At 52.7% G+C, this 24,255-nt stretch overlaps 1 protein-coding gene across 1 annotated transcript in view; it reads left to right on the top strand.

Annotated features, from left to right (window-relative positions):
- The window catches only part of ITPR1 (inositol 1,4,5-trisphosphate receptor type 1), a 185,935-nt gene that overhangs the window by 61,788 nt on the left and 99,892 nt on the right, over nt 1-24,255 (top strand). The window contains 15 exon segments of the mRNA XM_054179973.1: nt 1,565-1,816; nt 4,396-4,537; nt 5,556-5,709; nt 6,012-6,199; nt 7,868-8,006; nt 9,311-9,365; nt 10,355-10,520; nt 10,993-11,163; nt 12,234-12,299; nt 13,721-13,858; nt 15,532-15,657; nt 16,664-16,864; nt 18,706-18,957; nt 19,729-19,854; nt 20,668-20,796. Coding sequence (XP_054035948.1) covers nt 1,565-1,816; nt 4,396-4,537; nt 5,556-5,709; nt 6,012-6,199; nt 7,868-8,006; nt 9,311-9,365; nt 10,355-10,520; nt 10,993-11,163; nt 12,234-12,299; nt 13,721-13,858; nt 15,532-15,657; nt 16,664-16,864; nt 18,706-18,957; nt 19,729-19,854; nt 20,668-20,796 — 2,305 coding nt within the window.

Below are 24,255 nucleotides of genomic sequence, written 5' to 3'. Positions count from 1 at the left end.
GGGGGCTGTAGTTGCTTTGGCAGAGACTCCAGTGCAGAGCCACAAAGCTGCTGAAGGCAGTGGAACATCTCCTTGCTGAGGAAGATGGAGCTCTGGAGCAGAAGAGCCTGAGGGGTGACCTTGCTGCTCTTGATGAAGATGTGCAGGGCAGTGTCAGGAGGACAGAATAGAACAGAATAGAGTAAACCAGGTTGGAAGAGACCTTCAAGATTATTGTGCCCAACCTGAAATTGCCAGGGAGGGTTAGGTTGGAGATTAGGAGCACTTTCTTGCAGCAGGAGTGGTCAGGGATTGGCACAGGCTGCCCAGGGAGGTGGTGGAGTCCCCATGCCTTGAGGTGTGCAAGAAACCTGTGGCTGTGGCACTAGGGGCCATGGTTTGGTGGCCATGGAGGCATTGGGTTGATGGTTGGACTTGATCTTGTTTCCAACCCAACAATTCTGCTGCTCTACAGTGCCCCTATTTCTTCTCAGCTTCCTGATAAGTGGTGTTGGGGCAGTCCCTGCTGTGTGCTCAGGGGACCTGTGCTCAGGTGGCAGTTGGAATGAACATAATTTCATCATGCAAATGACTCTGCCTTTGATTTTAACCAAGCCCCTGCTGTTCTCCCTGCCTTCTAAATTTCTCTCTAAGCCTCTAGTGGTCCTGTAGTTCTCAGCAGGACAATATGTGAAGCTATGAAAGGGCCACAAGTCTGCTGTGATTAATGTTCAGTGCTCTTTTGGAGGGCTTAAGCTGTGCTTTGAGCAGTCTCTGACATGAAGTGATGTTTCCAGATGACTTGACAAGACACCAAGTTCTTGGCATGGTGTAGGCTCAGGTTTCAGACCAGATTCCTGTGTCTGGGTTATAAACTTCAGAGAGTGCTGTGATGGACTCAGATGTGGTGGAGCACAAAGTCCAACTATAAATATTTTTCTTTTTACTAGCTGGCTTGTTGAGCCTTCAGTCTTCCACTCAAATGCTTCTTGCAGTAGACTTCCTCACAGATACAGTCTCAGCATGGTGTAGGGGGTTGGAAGGGACCTCTGGAGATCATCCAGTCCAACCCCCTGCTCCAGCAGGGCACCCACAGCAGCTTGCCCAGCAGCACAATGCTCAGCTGAGCTTGGAAGCTCTCCACACCAGGAGACTCCACAACCTCTCTGGGCAGCCTGCTCCAGGCCTCCAGCACCCTCACAACAAACAACTTTCTCCTCCTGTTCAGATGGAACCACCTGGGTTCTGGTTTGTGCCCCTTGACCCTTGTGCTGTCCCTGGGCACCACTGAGCAGAGCCTGGCCCCAGCCTCTTGCCCCCCACAGGAAGAAGTTGTTCCCCATGAGGGTGGTGAGAGCCTGGCACAGGTTGCCCAGGGAGGTGGTGGAAGCCTCATCCCTGGAGGTGTTTGCAGCCAGGCTGGAGGTGGCTGTGAGCAACCTGCTGTGGTGTGAGGTGTCCCTGCCCATGGCAGGGGGTTGGAGCTGGCTGAGCCTTGAGGCCCCTTCCAACCCTGACAGCTCTGTGGTTCTGGGAGTCCAAGGGGAAGCTGTCTGTTGACTTCTTGTTGTCTCCCCCTTGCCAGGTACCAGCTGAACCTCTTTGCTAGGATGTGCCTGGACAGGCAGTACCTGGCCATCAACGAGATCTCGGGGCAGCTGGACGTGGACCTGATCCTGCGCTGCATGTCGGACGAGAACCTGCCCTACGACCTGCGCGCCTCCTTCTGCCGCCTGATGCTGCACATGCACGTCGACCGCGACCCCCAGGAGCAGGTCACCCCCGTCAAGTACGCGCGCCTCTGGTCCGAAATACCCTCCGAGATCGCCATCGATGAGTAAGTACCTCGGGGCCGGCCTGGGCCAGGCGGCTCCCTGCTCCTCAGCTCCTCATCGAGAGGCCGACGGGTCCCAGGCTGGTGCGCGGCTGGTGCTGCCCCGCTGCCAGCTTCTCTTGCTGCTGGAACGAGTCCGGAGAAGGGCAACGAAGGTGGGGAGGGGTTTGGAGCACAGCCCTGTGAGGAGAGGCTGAGGGAGCTGGGCTTGCTTAGCCTGGAGAGGAGGAGACTCTCTACAGCTACCTGAAGTGAGGTTGTAGACAGACGGATGTTGGTCTCTTCTCCCAGGCAGCCAGTACCAGAACAAGAGGACAGAGTCTCAGGCTGTGTCAGGGGAGGTTTAGGTTGGATGTGTGGTAGGTTGAGAGAGGGCTTAGCTCTCCCTCCTCCACAGAGTAAGAAACCACAGCTAGCCCAGTCGAAGAGCAAAGCTATATATTTACAAGCATATATGGAAAGCAGGTTATATATAACACAATATACACAGGTATTTACAATATATACACAGAAATATACAGCAAAGAGAAATAACACAACAAAAATCCCTCCCCAGGGAGGGATCCCCTCCCTGTAACCCCCTCTCTCCACCCCCTACCTCCCTTTCTCCCCAGAAAGGGGTTAGAGAGAGAGAAAGGCAAGTTACTAAGGAAAAGAGTTGTTAGTAAGCTTCAAAAGCCCGTGCAGGGTTAGTGTTTGCTTATCTGAAGGCCAACTCCAGCAGTTCGCAGAAGCAGCAGGCAGGGAGAACAGGCTGAAACCCACACTCCCCCAACTCCCAAACCAAACTGAACTGAGGAAAAAAAAATTCCAACTGCTCCCCAATCTAAAGTTGCATTTTATCCATGCACCAATGAAATTCGTTTAGAATATCAGAACGTTTTGGTTCTAGTACCAAAAACATTTAGCCAGAGCGTCCCAGCACTGTTGGTCTTAAAGGCACAGCCTCAAGCGGTCACAGGATGTTAGGAAGAAATTCTTCCCAGAGAGATTGGCCATTGGGATGTGCTGCCTGGGGAGGTGGTGGAGTCACCGTCATTGGAGGTGTTCAGGAGGAGACTTGATGGGGTGCTGGGTGCCATGGGTTAGTTGTTTAGGTGGTGTTGGATTGCTTGAGGGGTCGGACACGATGGTCTGGAAGGTCTCTTCCAACCTGGTTTATTCTATTCTCTGTACAGCCTGCACACACAGGCTGCAGAGGGACTTCTCCTGAGGGTGTCTGGAGACAGGCCAAGGGGGAATGGTTTGAAGCTGGGGCAGAGCAGGGTTAGGCTGGAGCTGAGGAAGAAGCTCTGCAGTAGGAGGGTGGTGAGACTCTGGCACAGGTGGCGTCCAGGCTGTGGCTGCCTCCTTCCTGGAGGTGTTCAAGGCCAGGCTGGATGAGGCCTTGAGCAGCTGAGTCTAGTTGAGAGGTGTCCCTGCCCATGGTGGAGAGGTTGGAGTAGAGAATCTCTGAGGTCCCTTCCAACCTGAGCCATGCTGTGGAAATAAATACATACATATAGATGAATGACTTAATTTGATTTCTCTGGTGTTTACTGGAGAGAGCCTTCCCAAGAATGAAACCAGCCTCCCCTGTGTGCTTGGATGGGATAAGTTGTGAGGTGTTTGTCTCCAAACCCCTCAGTGATGCCCATGATGGTCTGTCTCTGATTTGGGTGATGCAAGAAGGGACACCTCTCACCAGCCCAGGTTGCTCAGGGCCTCATCCAACCTGAGCCCTCCAGGGAGGGGACATCCACAGCCTCCCTGGGCAACCTGTGCCAGTGTCTCCTCACTCTCAAGAATTTCTTCCTCATCTCCAGTCTCAATTTGGCCTTGTCAAGCTTCAAGGCTCTAATCCTATCACAACAAACCTTTTGATAAGTCCCTCCTCAGTTCTTCTGGAGCCCCTTCAGGTACTGGAAGGTTGCTCTAAGGTCTCCCTAGAGCCTTCTCCAGGCAGAACAGCCCCAACTCTCTCAGCCTGTCCCCACAGGGGAGGTTCTTCATCCTTCTCATCATCTTTGTACCCTCCTCTGGACCCTCTCTAGCAGCTCCATGTCCCTCATATGCTGGGAGCACCAGAACTGGAGGTAGTGCTCCAGGTGGGGCCTCAGCAGAGCAGAGGGGCAGAATCCCCTGCCTTGCCCTGCTGCTCTCTCTGCTGTTGAACCTGGAGTTGGTATAGAGAAAAAAAGAGATCTCTGCTTTGATTTAAATTGTTTTGTATCTGGAGCACCCACACTCAGCATCTCCTGGCCTTGCACACCCTCCTGAATGCTCTCCACAGCCTGTCATTGTTTCCACTAAAATAATGAGAGTTTCTTTATTATTTGGGACAAAACCTTCCCTTTTTGTTGTTTTTCTCAGCTATTTTTAAAGAGTGCAAAGTGAGCCTATGGGATAAGCCAGGCCAAGCCAGGAAATTCTGCTCTCAGCTTCCTGCTCCCCTCCTTTGGATAAATTATTTGACAGCCTTTGACTTTTCTTAGACTTTTGAAAAGCAGTGAAGAGAGTTGGGGGTGGGGAGAGCCCTGTGTGTCTGCATGCTAAGCTTGGTGTCCTTTTGTCTTGTGTTCTCTTTTTCCCCTCCTCTTCAGCTATGACAGCAGTGGAACTTCCAAAGATGAAATTAAGGAGAGATTTGCACAAACAATGGAATTTGTAGAGGAATACTTAAGAGATGTGGTGTGTCAGAGGTTCCCTTTCTCTGACAAAGAGAAAAACAAGCTCACTTTTGAGGTACTTCTCCCATTCTGATTCTTTCCCTTCAGTTGTGTGGGGAATATTTGGTGGGGGGTGTTTTATTTTCAACAGCTAAGTGTTGAGTGCTGAGCCTCAGCAGGCTCAACACTGTGTGCTGCAGCCCTTCCTCCTTGCACAAAGAACCCCCCTGGTGTCTGCCAGCTTGCAGTGATGGTTCTTGAAAAGCAATTAATGGCTGTGAGCTTACATCTGAGGCTTGCAGCAGCCTTGCTGAATCCCTGTGCCCTGCTTTGTTGCACAGCCAAGCTGCACAGCAGTGAGCCTCAGAAACTAAACCTTCTGCATGCACAGAGAGTTTCTGCAACGTGAGGGATGGCTCACAAAGTGTCCTCTTGACTTACTGACCTCTTCAAATAGTCTGTGCAAATGAAATGTGGCAATAGTACTCCTGAAATCAGGACTAGTTTCATGGAAGGAGTGAGGTAGGCCAGGCTGGATGAGGCCTTGAGCAAGCTGGGCTGCTGGGAGGTGTCCCTGCCCAGGGCAGGGGGTTGGGACTGGATGAGCTTCAAGGTCTTTTCCAATCCAAACCACTCAATGAATCTGTTAAAGAATAACATCAAAACCCCAAAGCATTTTGGGGGAATATACTTCAGGTAAAGGGCCTGCATGAAATATTTGTGCATGAAATCATGGGGTGTGGGTCCTGAAGGAGTGCATCAGAGGAAAGTGAATCACTTGGTAGCAGAAAGCTTTGCATCTGTGGTGGGGTTTTTGTTGGGACCAAAAAAAATCCCCATTGAAGCATCCCCTCTAGTCTTGACCTATCTGCTCTGCAGTGATTTTTGTGGCCACAGATTTACTGCAGGCATTGCAGTGTGTTGTAGGCAGGTGGAAGGCTTGAGGATGCTACCAACTGATCTCCCCTGGTGGAGCTGCAGTGTGGTGTAATAATGGCTCTGGGATTCCTACTCTCTTGTCACTCTGTGAAGACAACTTGGTGACAGCCAGATGTTTCCAGTACTAATGAGGCTTTCTGCTGTTGTTTTGGTAGGTTGTTAACTTAGCCAGAAATCTGATCTATTTTGGGTTCTACAACTTCTGTGACCTCCTCAGGCTGACCAAAATCCTCCTTGCTATATTAGACTGTGTGCACATCACTACCATCTTTCCTATTACCAAGATGGCAAAAGGAGAGGAAAGCAAAGGTAAGGCTGAAAAGGGGCAGAGGAGAGGCTGCTTTGGTAGCTTCTCAAGATGCCCTTGTGAGTTTGAAGTCTGCTTCACCCTGTCCATGCCTTGGTCATAGACCTGAGTATTGCCCATGTTGAAAGAGGGAAGAGAGGGCAGGGGGCTCTCCAAGTGCTGGAGCTGACTCCCACCTGTTGTGCCCACCTGCCCTCCTTTACTGTTGAGACAGTTTCTCTTCAGAGGATGTGGAGGGTCCCTGCCTGTTAGTAGAGCCTCATTCCACCATCATAACCTTCCCTGTCTGCCTGCCTCTCTGAAGGGAGCAATGTGATGAGATCCATCCATGGAGTGGGTGAGCTGATGACCCAGGTGGTGCTCAGAGGCGGAGGCTTCTTGCCCATGACCCCACTTGCTGCTGCTCCTGAGGGGAATGTCAAGCAGAGTGAGCCAGAGAAAGAGGACATCCTGGTCATGGACACAAAGCTGAAGATCATTGAAATACTTCAGGTACTAGCAACACAAACCAGGTAGCATCTCCTGCTCCTTTAAGCATTGCCATGCTGCTTTGTAATCCCCTCCTGCTTGCTGGGGGCCTCTTTTCAACTGCTAAAGCATTGCAGAGGAGGCTTGCTGAGGCAGGCAGCCCTCAGCTTGCCTGTTCTGAAGCCACTGCACGGCAGGGAGTTTGGGGTAGGCATCTACACATTTCCCACTCATCTGTGGACATCTGCCCTGCTCAAGTGGAGAGCTCATGTTCCACCTTGCTGTCCTAGTAACTCCTCTCAATTCACAGGGCTATCTCAATGCTCCAAGGAGTGGAGGAGACACTTGAGGTCCCTCCTGGTTGAGCCATCAGCCTGAAATGCTTTTTGTGTGTGTTAGCTTTGCTGCCTCTTCCAGCTCTCTGGCTGTTCTCACACTGAAGTCTTCAGGGCACAGAGAAAAGTGTATTCCCTTCCCCACTGCACTGCAGGGTGACCACACTGAAACCCCCCTTCCCTGCCTCGGTGTAGGAGTCCTTTTTCCCTTCAGCAGCTCCATGGGCAAGTTCCTGGAGGCCAGAATGCTCAGTGTAGGAGTCCTTTTTCCCTTCAGCAGCTTCAAGGGCAAGTTCCTGGAGGCCAGAATGCTGCCAAAGCCTTGTGGGCGAGGGTGTGAAGCAGCAGGAGATCCATGGTGTTCCTGCCTTCCCCGTGCCCCCGTGGGAGGCTTCTCACATAGCAGGGTTGGAGGTTGTGCCCTTCCCCTCAGCAGCAGATGCAGCATGTAGGGGAGGCCTGACTCACTTCCTGCCACCATGGCTATTTTCAGTGGAAGCCACAACTTCTCTCCTGGCCTGGCATGTGGTGTGGGATATTTTAGTGCCAGCATTCCCCCCCTTACCCTGCCCTGTGAAAGCTGGCACAAAGCATTTTGCCCTCAGCCTGAGAGAGCTGCAAGTGCTGCTGGCATTGCAATGCTTTCCTCAGGAGGGAGGAAGACCACTGAGAAAGAGGTCCCTGCTGCACTGGAGGTTTTACTGGCACAGCCTGGTGAGGGTGGTGGCTGTGGTGCGGCAGCAATCTGGCTCTTGACAACTCTTGTTCACCTTCCCTGAGCCCAGCACTCTGGGAGCTGGCACAAGTGGTTTTTGCCCCTTCCTTCCCTTCCTTTCTCTCTGCTTTTTTTTGCCCCTTCCTTCCCTTCTTTTCTCTCTGCTTTTTTTTGCCCCTTCCTTCCCTTCCTCTCTCTCTGCTTTTTTTTGCCCCTTCCTTCCCTTCTTTTCTCTCTGCTTTTTTTTGCCCCTTCCTTCCCTTCCTCTCTCTCTGCTTTTTTTTGCCCCTTCCTTCCCTTCTTTTCTCTCTGCTTTTTTTTGCCCCTTCCTTCCCTCCCTTTCTCTCTGCTTTTTTGCCCTTGCCCTCCTGGCTGAAGTTGCCTACATCAGGCAGTAACCACGGATCAAAAGTGTGGTAAGGATTTGCTCTGCAGTGTTGTTTGCTGCTTGGATCCTGTGCTGGTTGCCATCAGTTTTCAATTCCCTGAATTCAGAGGGTTTTGAAGGAAGCATTTGCACTCCTCTTCCCCAGGCTGCCTCCACATCCTTCCTGTGCAGCTATCCCACGTTGGTAGCTCTGTGGGATGTGTGCATGGTACAGGGGCAGGTTATTTCAAGGTTTTTATTCCTTCTCTCCTCAGTTTATTCTGAATGTGAGGCTGGACTACAGGATCTCCTGCCTGCTGTGTATATTTAAGCATGAGTTTGATGAAAGCAATGCCCAGATGTCAGAGTCACCCACTGGAAGCAGCAGCCAAGAAATGCCAGCTAATGTACCAGGTTAGTGACTGGGCAGGGAGTCACAGAATCAGTTTGGTTGGAAGAGGACGTTCAGGCCATCAAGTCTAACCCTTACCCCAGCACTGCCAGCTCACCACTAAACCATGGCCCTCAGCACCACATCTCCAGGGCTTTGAAACCCTTCCAGGGATGGGGACTCCACCACTGCCCTGTGCAGCCTGGGCCAAGCCTTGACAACCCTTTGGGGGAAGAAATTGTTCCTCATGTTCAACCTAAACCTCCCCTGGCACAACTTGAGGCCATTTCCTCTCTCCTGTCACTTGCTCTTGGAAGAAGAGACCCACCTCCACCTGGCTCCAACCTGGAGGTGTCAGTGTCCAAGGGCAGGGGTATGAAAGGAAGCTGTGAGCAGCTTGCTATGTCCAGGGCTCTTAACTGAAAGCAGGCTCCTGAGTGGGCTGGGTAGATGGGATGCTGTCAACTGCTAGATCACTTTCCAGGGGGGGAAGTGTCCCAGGGGGCCTGTGCCACCTAGGAATAACTGGACTTGAAAAGTGCAGCTTATTAGACATCAAAGAGATTTTTCTCCCTCTTTTTGAGGGCTGTGTCTTGAGAGGCAAAAGATAAGGAGAACATGGTTTAGATGTGAAGTCTTCAAAGGGAGGAGACTCTTTCTTTTGATCTCACTTCAAAGGGGCTGTTTACTTTTTCCTCTTGGGCTGCCTGTCCAGCAGCCCCCTTAGTGCCAGAGCCTTCCCAGCTGGGCTGGTGGGGAGGGCAAGAGCTCTTTCTGCAGGCTGAACTTTGGGGGAGAATCCATCCATTTTTGGCAAGGCTGTAAAATCCATGTGCTCTCTTTCCATTCCCTTTTGCAGCCCTTAGCTAAAAGCTGAGAGCTCCAAGTCTGTTGTCCCATTTGAGTTTTCTGTCTCAGGTGGTTGCCCATGGGATCATCCTCACCTGCTGCTCAAAAATGCAAAGACTTCTTCTGTCTGTTGCCATTGCTGAGTTTGACTTCAGCCTTGGGAAGTCTGGGTGTTCCTTGGGGCTGACTCCCATCAGTGTCCCCTGGAATGGTGCTGGTGCAATCTAAAGCTAGGGCAGGGAGGACTAAGCCTGGATGTTGCTGAGATGATTGTGCAGCTGAATTTGTGAGCTGGGAGCAGCTTCCTTTGTCCTCTATTACCATAGCAGGCTGCTTCAGTGAGCTCTCAGCATTCCTTCCAGCTTGTTAGGACCCTCTTGCTTACCCTTACATCATCACTTGCTGTTCAAAGTGATTTGGGGATGTCAAAACATCTCTGGTGCAGCTCTGTGAAGCTTTTGTCTCATTCTGTTCTCAGGAGCCCTGGACTTTGAACATATTGAAGAGCAAGCTGAGGGGATCTTTGGTGGAAGGAAAGTACCTCTTCACTGGTAGTGTTCCAAGGAGTGTCCATTGGGATTAAAAGCCACAGCTGGGGGATACCCAGGGGTCCTTCAGCCAGGAAGATCTCTGTGGGAGGGCTGTACTTGTGTGGGTGAAAGCCAAGCTGGAGAATTAGTGCATCTAAGCTGAATGCTGCAGTAAAATCCTGGGTGGGAAAGATTGTGTAGGCAAGGAGTGGGCCTTGGGTGGATGTATATTTAGCCATCCCTTTCCTGCCTGCTGCAGCATTAAACTGCACACACCTGGCAGAACAAAGCCAGCTGCACCTTCCACACCTGCCTGCCTTCCAGAGCAGCTCCCAGCCTTTCTGACACCACAGCACAGCAAGGCAGGGACAGGCTCCAAGTGCTGCAGCCTGTCCTTTAGCTGCTCAGAGCTGCAGCTGTCTTGTGGAGGCAGAAGGGGGGAGAGATTCATTTACAGAGCGGAGGACCAGAATTGGAAGCAGAATATGGAAATGATTCAGGGGGCACTGATGGGGGGGTGGGGGGAAATACAACATGAGTTTGTCATGCTCAGAGAAGAGGGGAAGGGGAGGAAAAGAGGTGGGGAGGGCCAAGGGCAAAAAGAAGGAGGATTTCCAGTGGTTGACATAACTCTTGCATGCAGGATGCTGAGGTGGGGATTGATCTCCTAAATAATGAGGAAGGTTAGTACCAGGGCAGGAACTGTTTGAGTGATAGAGTGAGGCTGCTGAGGGACAAAGGTCTTTGGCATAGTTTGACCCCCAAAGTGTATGTTGGACAATGTAAGCTGAGTGAGCCCTGATGAATGAGCTGCTGGAGTAGCATCCCTGTTCCACAGCACTCCAGGCATCCCTGCCTGTCTGAGCAGAGTGCTTGAGCTGATAAATTGAAGTCATTAAAAAGGTTTTCTGCCCCCACTGACTGAACTGAAGCAGCTGCTGGGAGGGACATGGAGTCTTAACAGGCTGGGTAAGTGGCTGCTCTGTCTGCAGTGAGGAGAACACCCCCCTGGACCTGGATGACCACGGGGGCAGGACGTTCCTGAGGGTGCTGCTGCACTTGACCATGCATGATTACCCTCCTCTGGTCTCTGGGGCACTGCAGCTGCTCTTCCGCCACTTCAGTCAGAGGCAGGAAGTCCTCCAAGCTTTTAAGCAGGTATGGGGGTGTGGGAGAACCATGGAATAGGAGGGGTTAGAAGGGGCCTCTGCAGATCATCTGGTCTAACTCCCCCTGCTAAAGCAGGTGCTCCCAGATCAAGTTGCACAGGAACAGCTCCAGGGGGGGTTGGGAGCTCTCCACACCAGGAGACTCCACAACCTCTCTGGGCAGCCTGCTCCAGGCCTCCAGCACCCTCACAACAAACAACTTTCTCCTCCTGCTCAGATGGAACCTCCTGGGTTCCAGTCTGTGCTCACTGACCTTTGTCCCTGGGCACCACTGAGCAGAGCCTGGCCCCAGCCTCTTGCCCCCCACAGCTCCTTCAGCTCTTGCTGAGCATTGCTCAGCTGCCCTCTGGGGCTGCTCTTCTCCAGGCCCAAGAACCCCAAGAGCATTTTTCCTCCCCTGAATGTCTGCACTGCAGCTAAACCAAATCCTTTCTGCAACTGATGGATTCCATTCCTGTCAGGTTCAACTGCTTGTTACCAGCCAAGATGTTGACAACTACAAGCAGATAAAACAAGATCTGGACCAGCTGAGGTCTATTGTGGAAAAATCAGAGCTTTGGGTGTACAAAGGCCAAGGTCCTGATGAGACCATGGATGGAGGGCAAGGTGGAAATGAGCACAAGAAAAAAGAGGTAATTTGGCTGTGTTTGCACAGATTCCCCTGCTGATATTTAGAATCACAGAATGGGTTGGGTTGGGTTGGAAGGGACCTCAAAGGTCATCCAGTCCAATCCCCTCTGTGGTCAGCAGGGTCATCCTCAACTAGATCAGGTTGCCAAGAGCTCTGTCAAGCCTCATCTTGAGTATCTCCAGGGATGGGGCCTCAACCACCTCCCTGGGCAACCTGTTCCAGAGTTGCACCTCCCTTGTTATTGCTTTCCTGAAGTGTGGAGCTATGAGCCATCTCTAACCACATAGTGGCAGTGGAATAGTAGTGGAGAGGCAGAGAAAGTAATTTTGGAGGTGGGGAAGCATGATTGCAGGCAGCATGTGAGAAGCAAAGGGAAGGACAGGACCTTGCTGTCACTAAAACCATCCCACCTGCACCTCGGTTTGTGTTGGAGGGGTCAGCGTGGCTGGACAGCATAATCAGAGGTCCTGCTCTGAGTGTCAGACACCTGAGGGATGCCATTGAATGGAATGGAATTAACCAGGTTGGAAAAGACCTTTGAGTCCAACCTCTCCCCCAGCACCATCTGATCAACTCAACCATGGCACCAAGGGCCTCAGCCAGGCTCTTCCTAAACACCTCCAGGGATGGTGACTCCACCACCTCCCTGGGCAGCACATCCCCAGGGCCAACCTCTCTGGGAAGAATTTCTTCCGAACCTCCAGCCTGAACCTCCCCTGGCACAGCTTGAGACTGTGTCCTCTTGTTCTGGTGCTGGGTGCCTGGGAGAAGAGACCAACCCCCACCTGGCTACAACCTCCCTTCAGGGAGTTGTAGAGAGCAATAAGGTCTCCCCTGAGCCTCCTCTTCTGCAGGCTAAGCAACCCCAGCTCCCTCAGGCTCTCCTCACAGCTCCAGACCCCTCCCCAGCTTTGTTGCCCTTCTCTGGACACCTTCCAGCACCTCAACATCTTTCCTGAACTGAACAGGGGGAGAGAGCAAGCACTACCCCAGCATGCTCACTTTAGCCTTCATGAAGCCAGCGCTCTCAGCTGCTAACACATGCCCTGGTTTTTCTTTCTTTACCCTCAGGAAGGTCACAGCAAGTCCCAGAAGCCTGAGAGTACAAGCAGCTACAACTACCGGGTGGTGAAAGAGGTAAAAGCTCTGCTCGCTCTCGGGGCTGGAATGCAAGTGTGGATGAGAACCAGAGCTCTGCAGGGCTGCAGGCAGAGGGAGGCACCCAGGAAAGTCTGAGTCACTCTTCCATTGTTGGAAAGTATTTGCTGAGTAATAAGGACATCCCAGCTTGAATGGGGAGCCAGGAATAGAGTCAGCAGTGTGTGGATTCTTCCCCTCAGAGTGGGTTAGTGAGAGAGGTGATGTTTTGCTGCTGTCTCAATGGTAACACAATGTTACAAAGGCAGCAGGCAAGTGGAGAGCTGTTTCATTTACCCTGAGCTGGAGTGCCTTGCTCTCAAAGCCATCATGCTTTGAGGTTTAATTTTACACAGGTTGTACAGCACAGAGTTGGTTGGGAAAGCTCTCTAAGAGCACTGAGTCCAGCCAGCAACCCAGCACCACCATGGCCCCAGTGCCCTGTCCATGTGTTTCTTGAGCACCTCCCTGGGTAACCTATTCCAATCACCAGGCAAGGAGTGTGTGTGGGCAGTGGTGTGGTGTGAGCTGATGGGCTTCATTGGCCCCTCCTCTGGGGCCTGGTGCTGCTGGCTTTACTTGGTACTTTACCATGGCATCACAGAGCTGTAGAGGGTGGAGGAGACCTCTGAGATCACTAAGCCCAGCCACTTGCCCTAGAGCTCACAATCCCACCACTGCCACTGCACCACATCCCTCAGCACCACTTCCATGCAGCTTGTAAACCTCTCCAGGGATGGTGACTCCTCCACTTGTCCCTGCCCAGAGCCACTCTGATACATGCAGGTGCATTTTTCACTCTTCTCTGCTGTCTGGGGGCCTCCTGGCATGCTCAGAGGTGAAGGCCAGGGCTGCAGCTCTGCTGTCTGGGAGCCTCCTGGCATGCTCAGAGGTGAAGGCCAGGGCTGCAGCTCTGCTGTCTGGGGGCCTCCTGGCATGCTCAGAGGTGAAGCCCAGGGCTGCAGCTCTGCTGTCTGGGGGCCTCCTGGCATGCTCAGAGGTGAAGGCCAGAGCTGCAGCTCTGCTGTCTGGGAGCCTCCTGGCATGCTCAGAGGTGAAGGCCAGAGCTGCAGCTCTGCTGTCTGGGGGCCTCCTGGCATGCTCAGAGGTGAAGGCCAGAGCTGCAGCTCTGCAGTCTGGGAGCCTCCTGGCATGCTCAGAGGTGAAGGCCAGGGCTGCAGCTCTGCTGTCTGGGGGCCTCCTGGCATGCTCAGAGGTGAAAGCCAGAGCTGCAGCTCTGCTGTCTGGGGGCCTCCTGGCATGCTCAGAGGTGAAGGCCAGGGCTGCAGCTCTGCTGTCTGGGAGCCTCCTGGCATGCTCAGAGGTGAAGGCCAGGGCTGCAGCTCTGCTGTCTGGGAGCCTCCTGGCATGCTCAGAGGTGAAGGCCAGGGCTGCAACTCTGAAGCAAGTGTCTCCTGCAGATCCTGCTGCGGCTCAGCAAGCTGTGTGTGCAGGAGAGTGCCTCTGTCAGGAAGAGCAGGAAGCAGCAGCAGAGGCTTCTGAGGAACATGGGAGCTCACGCCGTGGTGCTGGAGCTGCTGCAGATCCCTTATGAGAAGGTTGGTGTGCTGTGTGGCTGTCCCCTTGCTTTGTGTCCTCTTGACAGGCTTCAGGAGCTCCTCTGATTCTTCCTGAACCTTCTGCCTTTGGGTGGGGTTCCCAGAGGGTATTTTCTTTAGCCTCAGAGTCTATCAGATACCCACAGGTCAAAACTGAAGTGACAGACTCCCGGCATGGTGGGGCTGGGGACCTTTGGGGATCATCTAATCCACCCCTCCCCTGCTGAAGCAGGAGCACCCACAGCAGCTTGCCCAGGATCACATTTGCCAGGTGGGTTTGGAGTCTCTCCAGAGAAGGAGACTCTTGTCTAAGCTGTCTGTTGGAAACCTTTAAGTAGTCAGAGTTCTGCACCGTCTCCTGGAGACCTTTGTCCTTCAGAGCGAGGCCAAGGCTCAGCCCCCAGCTCTTCGTGGGAGCTGTGTGCTGCTGGAAGTGAAGCTGTGGCAGTGGAAGCAAGACTCATTATTGCTAAGAGGCAGCTGTGTGACAGCCTTCCTGGGAGCACTGGGGCTAGAAGGGTGCCTGGTGACCCCCTGGGGGATTTATCAGCGGGTCTGCCCACTTGTCAGACACAGCCCCCTGCAGCTGCAGAGACCCAGATTCCCCCTTAGCGATGAATAAACACCAACTGGCTTCTCCTGATGAGCTCTGCTGCTGCCAATTAGCCACTTCAGGGTGCTGGGTAGTGTCAGAGGAGCAGCTTGAAGCCCTCTTGGGGTTGCTGTAGGTTTGAGCCTGCACAGCACTGCTTTGTGCTGATGAAGCACCCCCTGAGGTCACTGCCGTGGCCGCCCATCAGTCACCAGTGACAGGTACTTAGCAGAGGTGAGGGAGCTCTTCACGTTCTCCCTGTCACTCTGCTCTCCCCTCTTCCAAACTCCACAGCTTTCTGAGACCCAGCAGTTCTAGGCAGTGCCTTTGATTAATGCTGAGCTGAGTCTCAACGTTGTCTTGCTTCATATTTTGCTTTAACAAAACACCCAGCAGTAAAAACTTCCCTGCAGCACATTTGTCACCTTTCTGTGCCCTGGCTGTGCACACTCCCTGGCCAGGCAGGCTGGAAGGTGCTTCACCTTTGGAAACAGATGAAACCCCTTAAAAACCAAAGCAGACAACTCCTTTTCCAACCTGCACTTCCTGCCCTCAGTGATGGTAACTCCACACTGAGGTCAGAGTGCTCAGCTGTGCCTGGAAGCCTGCAAGCAGAGCATGGATTCCAGTAAGCACCAGCTGCCCTTAACTGGTGCAATAACAACCACTTTCCATCTCTCCTGCCTGTCTGTCACTGCTGAGCTGCATTTCAGTGGAACATGGCTCTTTCCCTTGCATTCCCAAGGTGCTGATGTGTGGTTTGGCCCAGGCAGTGGTATGTTCAGCAGCCTAAAAGTGACTCAAGCACGTTGCTGGCAGGCTTGGCCGTGGAGTGTGCAGTTTGAGAGAGGAAACTGCTGTAACTTTGGTGATGCTCCTGCTTTATGATGGCCTTTCAGAGTGTGAGGCAGGCCAAGCTCATCCCTTGCTGTCTGTGAGCTGGGTGGAGGTTTGTTTTCTTTCCTTTATGGAGTGTGAGAGACGTGACAGTTCCCTTGCAGAGCTGTGGCTCGTCTGCTCCTCACCTGAAAGTGAACTTCAGAGGCTGTTTAACCAGGTCTTCTCTCTCATGCCATCACAGGCTGAGGACACCAGGATGCAGGAGATCATGAAGCTTGCACATGAGTTCTTACAGAACTTTTGTGCTGGGAACCAGCAGAACCAGGCCTTGCTGCACAAGCACATAAACCTGTTCCTCAACCCAGGGGTAAGAGTGACCTCATGCTGTGGTTTGTCATTGTTCCTAGCAAGGAGAAAATGGCTTGGCCTTGGTGATTGCCTCTGGGCCTCTTCTGATGCAAGTTTGCTTGAAAGGGTCATGTTCCAGAGCCTCGAAAGCTGGCAAGATCTGGTTGCTTCTAACTGTTTCAGTGCAGAAAGCTCAAGAGGCTAAAGAGAGCTCTGAATCATAGCTTCACAGAATGGGTTGGAAGGGTCCTTGAAGATCATCCAGCTCCAACCCCTTTCCATGGGTAGGGACACCTCCCACCAGCCCAGGTTGTTCAAGGCCTCATCCAACCTGGCCTTGAGCACCTCCAGGGAGGAGGCAGCCACAGCCTCCCTGGGCCAGTGTCTCCCCACCCTCACTGCCAAGAATTTCTTCCTCATCTCCAGTCTCAGTCTCCCCTCTCCCTGCTCAAAGCCACTGCCCCTTGTCCTGGCACTCCTGGCCCTTGTCCAAAGTTCCTCCCCAGCTCTTCTGTAGCCTCCTTCAGGCTACTGGAAGGCTGCTCTGAGGTCTCCCTGGAGCCTTCTCTTCTCCAGGCTGAACAGCCCAAGTTCTCCCAGCCTGTCCCCATAGGGGAGGTTCTCCAGCCTCTGATCATCTTTGTGAACCCTCTCCCACAGATCCAGGTCCTTCTTGTGCTGGGGGCTCCAGAACTGGTTCCAGCACTCGCAGAGCAGAGGGGCAGAATCCCCTCCCTGTGCTGCTGCTCTCTCTGCTTTGGCTGCAGCTCAGCACACAGCTGCCTGCTGGGCTGCCAGGGACCATTGCTGGCTCCTGGGGAGTTTGCCAGCAAATGACACCCCCAGGTCCTTCTCCTCTTCTTGCACAGCCTGGGTTTGTGCTTGGAGTTGCCCCAAGATGGGCTCAGATTGAGCCATTGTGTTGCAAGCTCAGGTCCTAAGAATGTTCTTCTCAGCCCTGGAGCCTGCTCAGTGTGGGTTTGGTGGTTCTGATTTCTTCTTTCCTTTCACCCCTTTCTCTTCAGATCCTGGAAGCAGTGACCATGCAGCACATCTTCATGAACAACTTCCAGCTGTGCAGTGAGATCAACGAGAGAGTTGTCCAACACTTTGTCCACTGCATCGAGACCCACGGCAGAAACGTTCAGTACATCAAGTTCCTGCAGACCATCGTCAAGGCAGAAGGGAAATTCATTAAGAAATGCCAAGATATGGTAATGGCTGAGGTGAGAGCTGGAGAGATTTGCAGGGCCTGAACAGAAGCCTCTCTTTTTTCCTCTTTTGCACATGCCATTTGGTGAGCCTGACAAATTGATCCTCTCGCTGCTGGCACTGCCAAGAAGCTGACAGCGAGCTCTCAGGATGCAAAAAGAGCATGCAGCTACCAGAAAGCACAGCCTGCTCTGCTCTGCCACCAAAAGCCTCCTGAGCTCCTCACCCAGAGCTCTAGAGGAGTGCTTGGTGATTAGTGATGCTCAGAAGATACTTTCTGAGCCCTCTCCACGGCCTCCTGTAGGTGGGTTTGGAAGCAGGGGGGCTTTCCTCTTGCTGAATTGGCTAGGGGAGCAATAGTTTCCATTCAAGATCGCTGAGGGAGGAGGGAAATTGTGCCCTGAGAGTGCTGTGAGGGGAATTTCATGGCTCAAGAGCTAAGATCACTGATACAGAAGGAGTTGTTTTACCATGACTGTGTTGTGAGTGGGATTTCTTGTCTTAAGAGCTAAGATCACTAAAGCAGAAGGAAGTTTATACCATGGGAGTGTTGTGAGGGGAAATCTTTGTCTTACCAAGATCTACAGCTTCAGCAGCTCAGGTGCTGAGAGTGGAAAAGTCTCCTGAAGTTCAGCTGAGTAGGTGACTGAGAAAGTGAGGATGAACAGGGAGAGGGAGGAGGAGAACTGTCCCATGATGGGATTTTGAGGGCAATTTCTTAAGAGCTCATGCAGAAGGAAGTCTGTACCATTATGGTGTTTTGAGAGGGTTGGTTTGGTCTTCCCAAGCCACTCAGCTGTGCAAGTGCTGAAGGCCTCCCCCAGTGGAGGTGTGTAGGTAACTGGGAAGTTGAGGCCAAAGAGGGAGAGGTGAGAGGAGGGTATGTGAATGCCTTTGATCCGGGTGTGATGTGTTTCGGCTTGCACATCTGCTGGGATTTCGGTGGCCTCCTCAGCAGGGGGAGCCCAAGGATCAGGCTTGGCAGGCTCTGGCACTTCTGTCTGGATCTTCACTAGGCTGATCAAAGGTCTTCTGTGTTTCATCTTCCACTTCAAAAACGGTTTTGTGAGCTTCTGAACGTGGAGTCCAGGTTGTGAGGTGCTTCCTTGGGGGTCAGCAGCTGCTGAGAAAAGGGAGTTCATTTGGGGTCAGGCCCTGCCTTCATGGCATGGGGGCTTGGAACTAGATGATCTTTAAGGTCCCTTCCAACCCATTCTATGATTCTGCATGTTATCTAGCTGTTGGCCACTAACCCTGCAGGAGGACAGCCCCAGACCCCTCTAGCTGTGTCCTCAGAAGTGCCCAGCCTGGAGGAGATCAGTTTGCTCTTTCTCCTTCCCTTCATGGGGTTACAGAAGGTCTGAAGTGCTCTGAAGAGGTGGCTGTCCTAGTCCCAGATGTGAAATCTTCAGTGTGTGACTCGAGCTGTCACTCATTAGCCACGGAGAACTGATGATGTTTGTTCAGAAGGGTGGAATTCCTGAGCCCTGCTGCCCTCCCACCCCCTGTGTCCCCAGGGCGTGCCTGGGAGCCAGCTGAGTGTGAATTAGGAGTCAGCTGAGGCGAGAGGTGTGGAATCCAAAGGCACGATGGAAAGTCACGAGCTGCTTGGCACCACTTCTGTCTGAGCAGCCAGTGGGGCTGGCTTTGAAGTCCTTCAGCAGCTCAGAAGTGGTGGATTCCTGAAGGCAAAATGTCATGGCAGCAGGAGAGGGGTGGGTGCCCGGCTGCCTTGGTGGGCTGCCCTCCCCCTGAGTGCCTAAAGGAACTGGGGCTTGTGCTGGCCATGGCCAGAGGCTGCTGTGGGGAGATGATCTCTGAGCTGCTGATGGTCCCTCTCTCTCTCTCTGGGCAGCTGGTGAATGCAGGAGAAGATGTCCTGGTGTTTTACAATGACAGAGCCTCCTTCCAGACCCTGGTGCAGATGATGAGATCTGAGAGGGACCGGATGGATGAGAACAGCCCCTTGATGTACCACATCCACTTGGTGGAGCTGCTGGCCGTGTGCACTGAGGGCAAAAATGTCTACACAGAAATCAAGTGCAACTCCCTGCTCCCTTTGGATGACATTGTCAGGGTAGTAACCCACGAGGATTGCATACCAGAGGTGAGGGCTCCTTGGAGGTGCTGGCCTGTAGGTGTTTGAGGTGGACACTGGGAGGGAGTTCTTTGGACATTAGGAAGAGGTTCTTCCCAATGAGGGGTGTGAAATACTGGAGCATGCTGCCCAGATGCCCCATCCCTGGAGGTGTGCAAGATCAGACTTGAGGTGGCTCTGGGCAGCCTGTTCTAGTTGGAAGGGCCCCTGCTGACTGTAGGGGGGTTGGACAAGATGAGCTTTGAGGATCCTCTCCATTCCAGGGCATTCTTGTCTGCTGGCTTTGGGTGAGACAGGTTTGCCATTGCTGAGTCTGGCCTGGCTGCAGGTGGAGAATAAGCTGGGGGAAGCAGAATCAGGGAAGGAATTGTCAGCAACCCCAGTGAGCCTGGGTAGCTCAGTTAAATCCTCTTGCACTTGTTTCCTTGCCCTGCCAATGTGGGGGTGATGCTGCACTCAGTTGTTATAGAGGGGTCTTGAGGCAGAGAGGCTTCTGGAGGGTGCTGCTACCCTTCACCAGATGGTTCTGCAGAACTGGAAGGGATTATTGCATTGACATTTGGTCTGCAGTAACCCTGCTGTATTCTGTTGGCTGCTGCCTTGCTATTCATGGCATTAAGTTTCACCAGGGCTTAAGGAAAAGCAAGGAGTAGCAGCATTACAAGGGATTTATACAGCAGCTCTGGTGTGGTATTAGACTCATTCAGAATCCCACTCAGGTTTGCTTTTGTTACTGTGGGTTTGGGTTGTTGTGGTTCTCTTCCCCTCTTCTCCTTTTAGGTCAAAATTGCCTACATCAACTTCTTGAATCATTGCTACGTGGACACAGAAGTGGAAATGAAAGAGATCTACACCAGCAACCATATGTGGAAGCTGTTTGAGAACTTCCTGCTCGACATCTGTCGGGTAAGGAGCTCTCTGTCTCGCAGCTGAACCCCAGAAGCTGCAGAGAACAGAAGAGCAGTGAGAGCAAGGCATCATCCCTGGAGATGTGCCAGATCAGTCCTGAGGTGACCTGGGGCAGCCTCAGCTGGAGGTGTCCCTGCTGCCTGCAGGGGGCTTGGACAAGATGACCTTTGAAAGGGTCCTTTCCAGCCCCATGCTGTCTGTGAATCAGAGTCACGATGCATCAAGGCAATCGGTTCCCCTCAACGCTGTGCTCCTTCAGCTTGGTACCTGCCTCCTCCTCATGCCTGTGGATGTCATTAGCCCTAGTCCATGGGACACAAAACCCCAACCCAAACAACCCTTCAGCAAAGCCCCACACCCTGCCCTGCTGTCTGGTGCCTCTCTCTTCTGCCACCTGGCTTGCTCCCTCTGGCCAGCAGTGATCTCCTTCCCCAGCGAGAGGCAACGTTTTTTGGCAGGTCAGAACAAATTTTTTCCAAGCTTGGCATTTGTTTGGCCATTTGGCTTTTTGCCTGGGATTCCAAGTATTTCCCTATTACACCTCAGTCCTCCCTGCCCTCCTGCTTTCCTCTAAGGCACTGTGTTTTTCCCTGCCTCCTGAGCAAGCTGTGTGCCAGCACATGAAACCAATAACAGCGCTGGGCTTCTGCTCCTCTGTGTGTGTGTGTGCTGGAAACCCAGGGATCCCAAGTGTCATAAATACCACCATGGCCAAGGAATCCCTGTGCAAAGTGAAGAATTCCAGCCTGTAACACTCATTAAGCCACCTTGGCTGAGCTTTTTCTGACCTGAGACTGAATTGTCTTGCAGGCTTGCAACAACACCAGCGACAGAAAGCACGCGGACTCCATCCTGGAGAAGTACGTCACAGAAATAGTGATGAGCATAGTCACCACCTTCTTCAGTTCCCCCTTCTCTGATCAGAGCACTACTCTGCAGGTAGGGGAACACAGACAGAATGGTTGGGCTTTTGATGACCTTAAAGGGCTTTTCCACTCATAGTGTTAGTGTGGGAGGTGTAAATCCGCTGCCGGGGGAATGATTCTTTCCCCTTGGGTTCCGTTTCCCAGCTACCAAGAGCCCCAGGTTTGTGGTGGGGAGCAGGCACTCACCCTGGCACCAAGGTGACTCTGCTGCTGTAGAAGTGGAAGGTTTATAGATCAGGGTGCAAACACTTTCTAGAGAAGCTGAAGCATCACATCACTTCCTGAGTAGGTTCAGCTCTACAGCTAGCTACCAAGACCACACAGGCCTCTGCCAGCAGATCCCAGGTGAGACTCGCACTACAGGGAGGGAGATGGAGTTGTTCCTGGTGCATCTGAGGGCTCTGCTCGTCCTCTTTGTGGCCTAATATCAGAGGACAGTTGTGGGTAGGTGGAGGGGAGCAAACAAGCTTTTGCTCAGTGCTAGTTCAGCCTGCCAGCTGCCAAGCAGTGGTGGAGCAGCTGGCACAGCACCAAGCTGTCCTCCAGAGAGCCATGGAGAGGGAAGGTCGAGTTTTGGTGGCAAGGCCTTCTGGACAGGAGGAGAAGGTTGCATTATAGAAGGTGCCAGAAGAAAGCATGTTTGGATAGCAGGATTCTGGTGTCCTTCAAAACCAGAACCTTCCCAGAAACTCCACTGTGAGTAATTGTTTGTCTTGTTCAGAAGCTGGGGAGCCGTGGAGGGGAGGAGGAGGCTTAGAACGTTTGTGAAGTGACAGAAGGCAGAGATTTCCACCCCAGAACAGCAGTGTCAGGACTTTGCCCTGATATTTGTGTTGCAGCAGCAAGATAACATCATTGCTTTTATTCCTAAAGAACTTCTTGGGAGGAGTGTGGGTGGAGTGGTCAGGTGCCTGGCAGGGCTGTCAGAGCTTTCAGAGCAGTAGTTGTTGAAACTTGATGCAACCTCCCCGTGCCAAAGGCAGCTGCTCACAGGGCAAACCCCAGCTCTGTACCTGGCAGCAGGTGTGCAGGCACCTGGCTCCCAAAAGTGGTCATAAAGGGCATCTGGCAGTCAAAATGTGTCAGTGCCCCAGCCAAGAATGGGTCCTACCCCTCTGCATCATGGTGACTGCAGTGCTCCAGGCAAGCGTTCATGAAGCTGCTGCACAGTTGTGCACCCAGTGAAGGCTCCCTCTGAGCAGCAGCGCTCCTGCTTTTGCCCTGTGGACTACCTGTGTGTCTGCTCTCCTCCAGTCAGGGCCTGTGCTCATCCCATGTCTGGGTGACCAGTGGCCAGCCTGATCTGCCTACTGCCTGGCATTCAACACAGCTCTGCTTCTCATAGCCTTTGGCAGCCCTGTAATGGGTTGGGGCAGATCCCCTCCCCACCACAGGCAGAAATAACGACTCAGGCAAACGGATTGCAAAAGTGATGAAAGTTTAAATAGAAAGCAGTGAATGTTACAGAAAACCCAAAGCGCAGTGACAAAGAAAGATCCCATCCCCACCTGAGGGTGCATGCAAAACCCCCAGGGCTCCTTCTTCCCCCTCCCTCTGCTGGGCTAGTCTCAGCTGGCCAGGCCTGAGACTGCCCATCCCCCTGTGGCCTTGGGCCCAATCAGGCCCCTGGCCGGGAGATCTCTCCCCCAGTTACCAAGTCTCGGAGAGGGAAGGAAAGAGGAAGTGCCAGACTCCGCACTGGATCTTATAGTGGTGCAAAGAATTATGGTAGGAAATACACAATTTCCTGTGTCCATCCCTCTGGGCTGGACTTCTGGACACAGGAAGTGAATGCACCAGGGGGGCACCCAACTCAAACTACAACAAGCCCTCTTTACCCAGACACTCGAGGTCAAACTTGATGGGGCCCTGAGCAGCCTAATCTAGTTGATGTCCCTGTTCAGTGCAGGGGGGTTGAGTAAGATGACCTTTGAGGGTCCCTTCCAACCTGATGCATTCTGTGATAGTGATGCTGAAAGCAGAGAGCTGTGCTTGGGGTTGGCTCAGAGACATCAGCCCAGGGAGCTGCACCAGCTGCCTTTGGGCTGAGTTGTTTTATTAGGGCTGTGCCTTCACTCAGGCAAGTCTGAGCAGTCCACCAGCTGATGTGCTTCTCATGGGCCTTGAAAGTGTCTGTAGTCACTGCACAGGCAGGAGGTGTCTATGGACACTGGTGGGATCAGTTTGTCAACCTCAGCTCAAGGAATGAGAAGCTGAGATCAAGTCAGCCTTGTCCCCCAGGGCTCTGCCCTTCACTTCCCTCTGTGCCTTGGCTGTCATGCTTTCATTGTCATCTCAGGGTGTGCAGCATTTGAATCCACTTCCTTACCATCACATTTTAACCATCTGTTGATTTGATGGCAGCAGGTTGGTTTAGTTTCTCAAGCTCTCTCCCTCTGTCTAGCAGGATGAAGCAACTTCACCTCTCTTTGCCATCTCATTTGATAACTTTTCCTATCTTGCCCTAGATTCAGCTTCCTTCTACATCTCTAAGCTAAGAGCTCTGGTTCTCTTCCTCCTTATTCAGAGATTCACAGAATGGATTGTGTTGGAAGGGACCTCAAAGCTCATCCAGTTCCAACCCCCTGCCATGGGCAGGGACAGCTCCCACCAGTCCAGGTTGCTCAAGGCCTCATCCAGCCTGGCCTTGAACACCTCCAGGGAGGGGGCAGCCACAGCCTGGAGCATGAGCAACCTGTCCCAGTGTCTCCCCACACTGTCTTCCAGTGCCTTCTGCCTGTCAGCACTCCTGCCCATAACTGAGGGCTCTCCCACCTGAGGAGTTCAGCCCACACCTGAGATGCAGCAGAGCAGTCTGCAGCCCCTGCTCCCTCACCCAGTGCCCCTCTCTCCAAGGGGGAGGGATGGTTGCCACTCTCCTGGATTTAGTCCCCCCCCATCCTCCCTGCTGCTCCTTGTCATCTTGTTTCTTGCCGTGCAAGCCTCTTCTTGTCTCCTGCTCTTTCATGTTCTGGCTTGTTCCCCTTCAATTCTGCCTCCTCTGAGTCAGGAGCAGCCCTGCTTGCTCAAGGAGCACCTTGTACATCTGTCATGCACTTCAAATAACATCAAATTAGGAGAACATAAATCTGTCTGTTCAGACAACAGCTGCCCAAAACTTTCCCTCTTACACAAGTACCACTTGAGGCTGTTTGCCTCCTCAGGCTGCTGCTGCCCAAGGCTTGCTTTCCTGAGTGGAGCTGGAGACAGGTAGAACATGGAGTCAATTTCTGACTTGATTTATGGGGCTGGTTGAAGCAAGTGAAATGTCTTTGAAGCTTTGTGAGACTGAAATGTCTTTAAACATGAACTGAAAGGACTGTGTGGGTGGCTTTTAAATCCAGGTGTTTTTAATGCCCTTGGAGAATCCTGCTGTCTGCCATGGCTCTGGTGTTTGGCTTGTCTCTAGAAAGGAATCACAGAATGGGTTGGAAGGGGCCTCATCTGCTCCAACCCCCTGCAGGCAGCAGGG

This window comes from Dryobates pubescens, chromosome 1, assembly GCF_014839835.1.
Source record: "Dryobates pubescens isolate bDryPub1 chromosome 1, bDryPub1.pri, whole genome shotgun sequence".
In the NCBI taxonomy this organism is placed as follows: domain Eukaryota; kingdom Metazoa; phylum Chordata; class Aves; order Piciformes; family Picidae; genus Dryobates; species Dryobates pubescens.
Note: the sequence above shows the minus strand (reverse complement) of the source record. Positions and strands in the feature narration are given on the sequence as shown.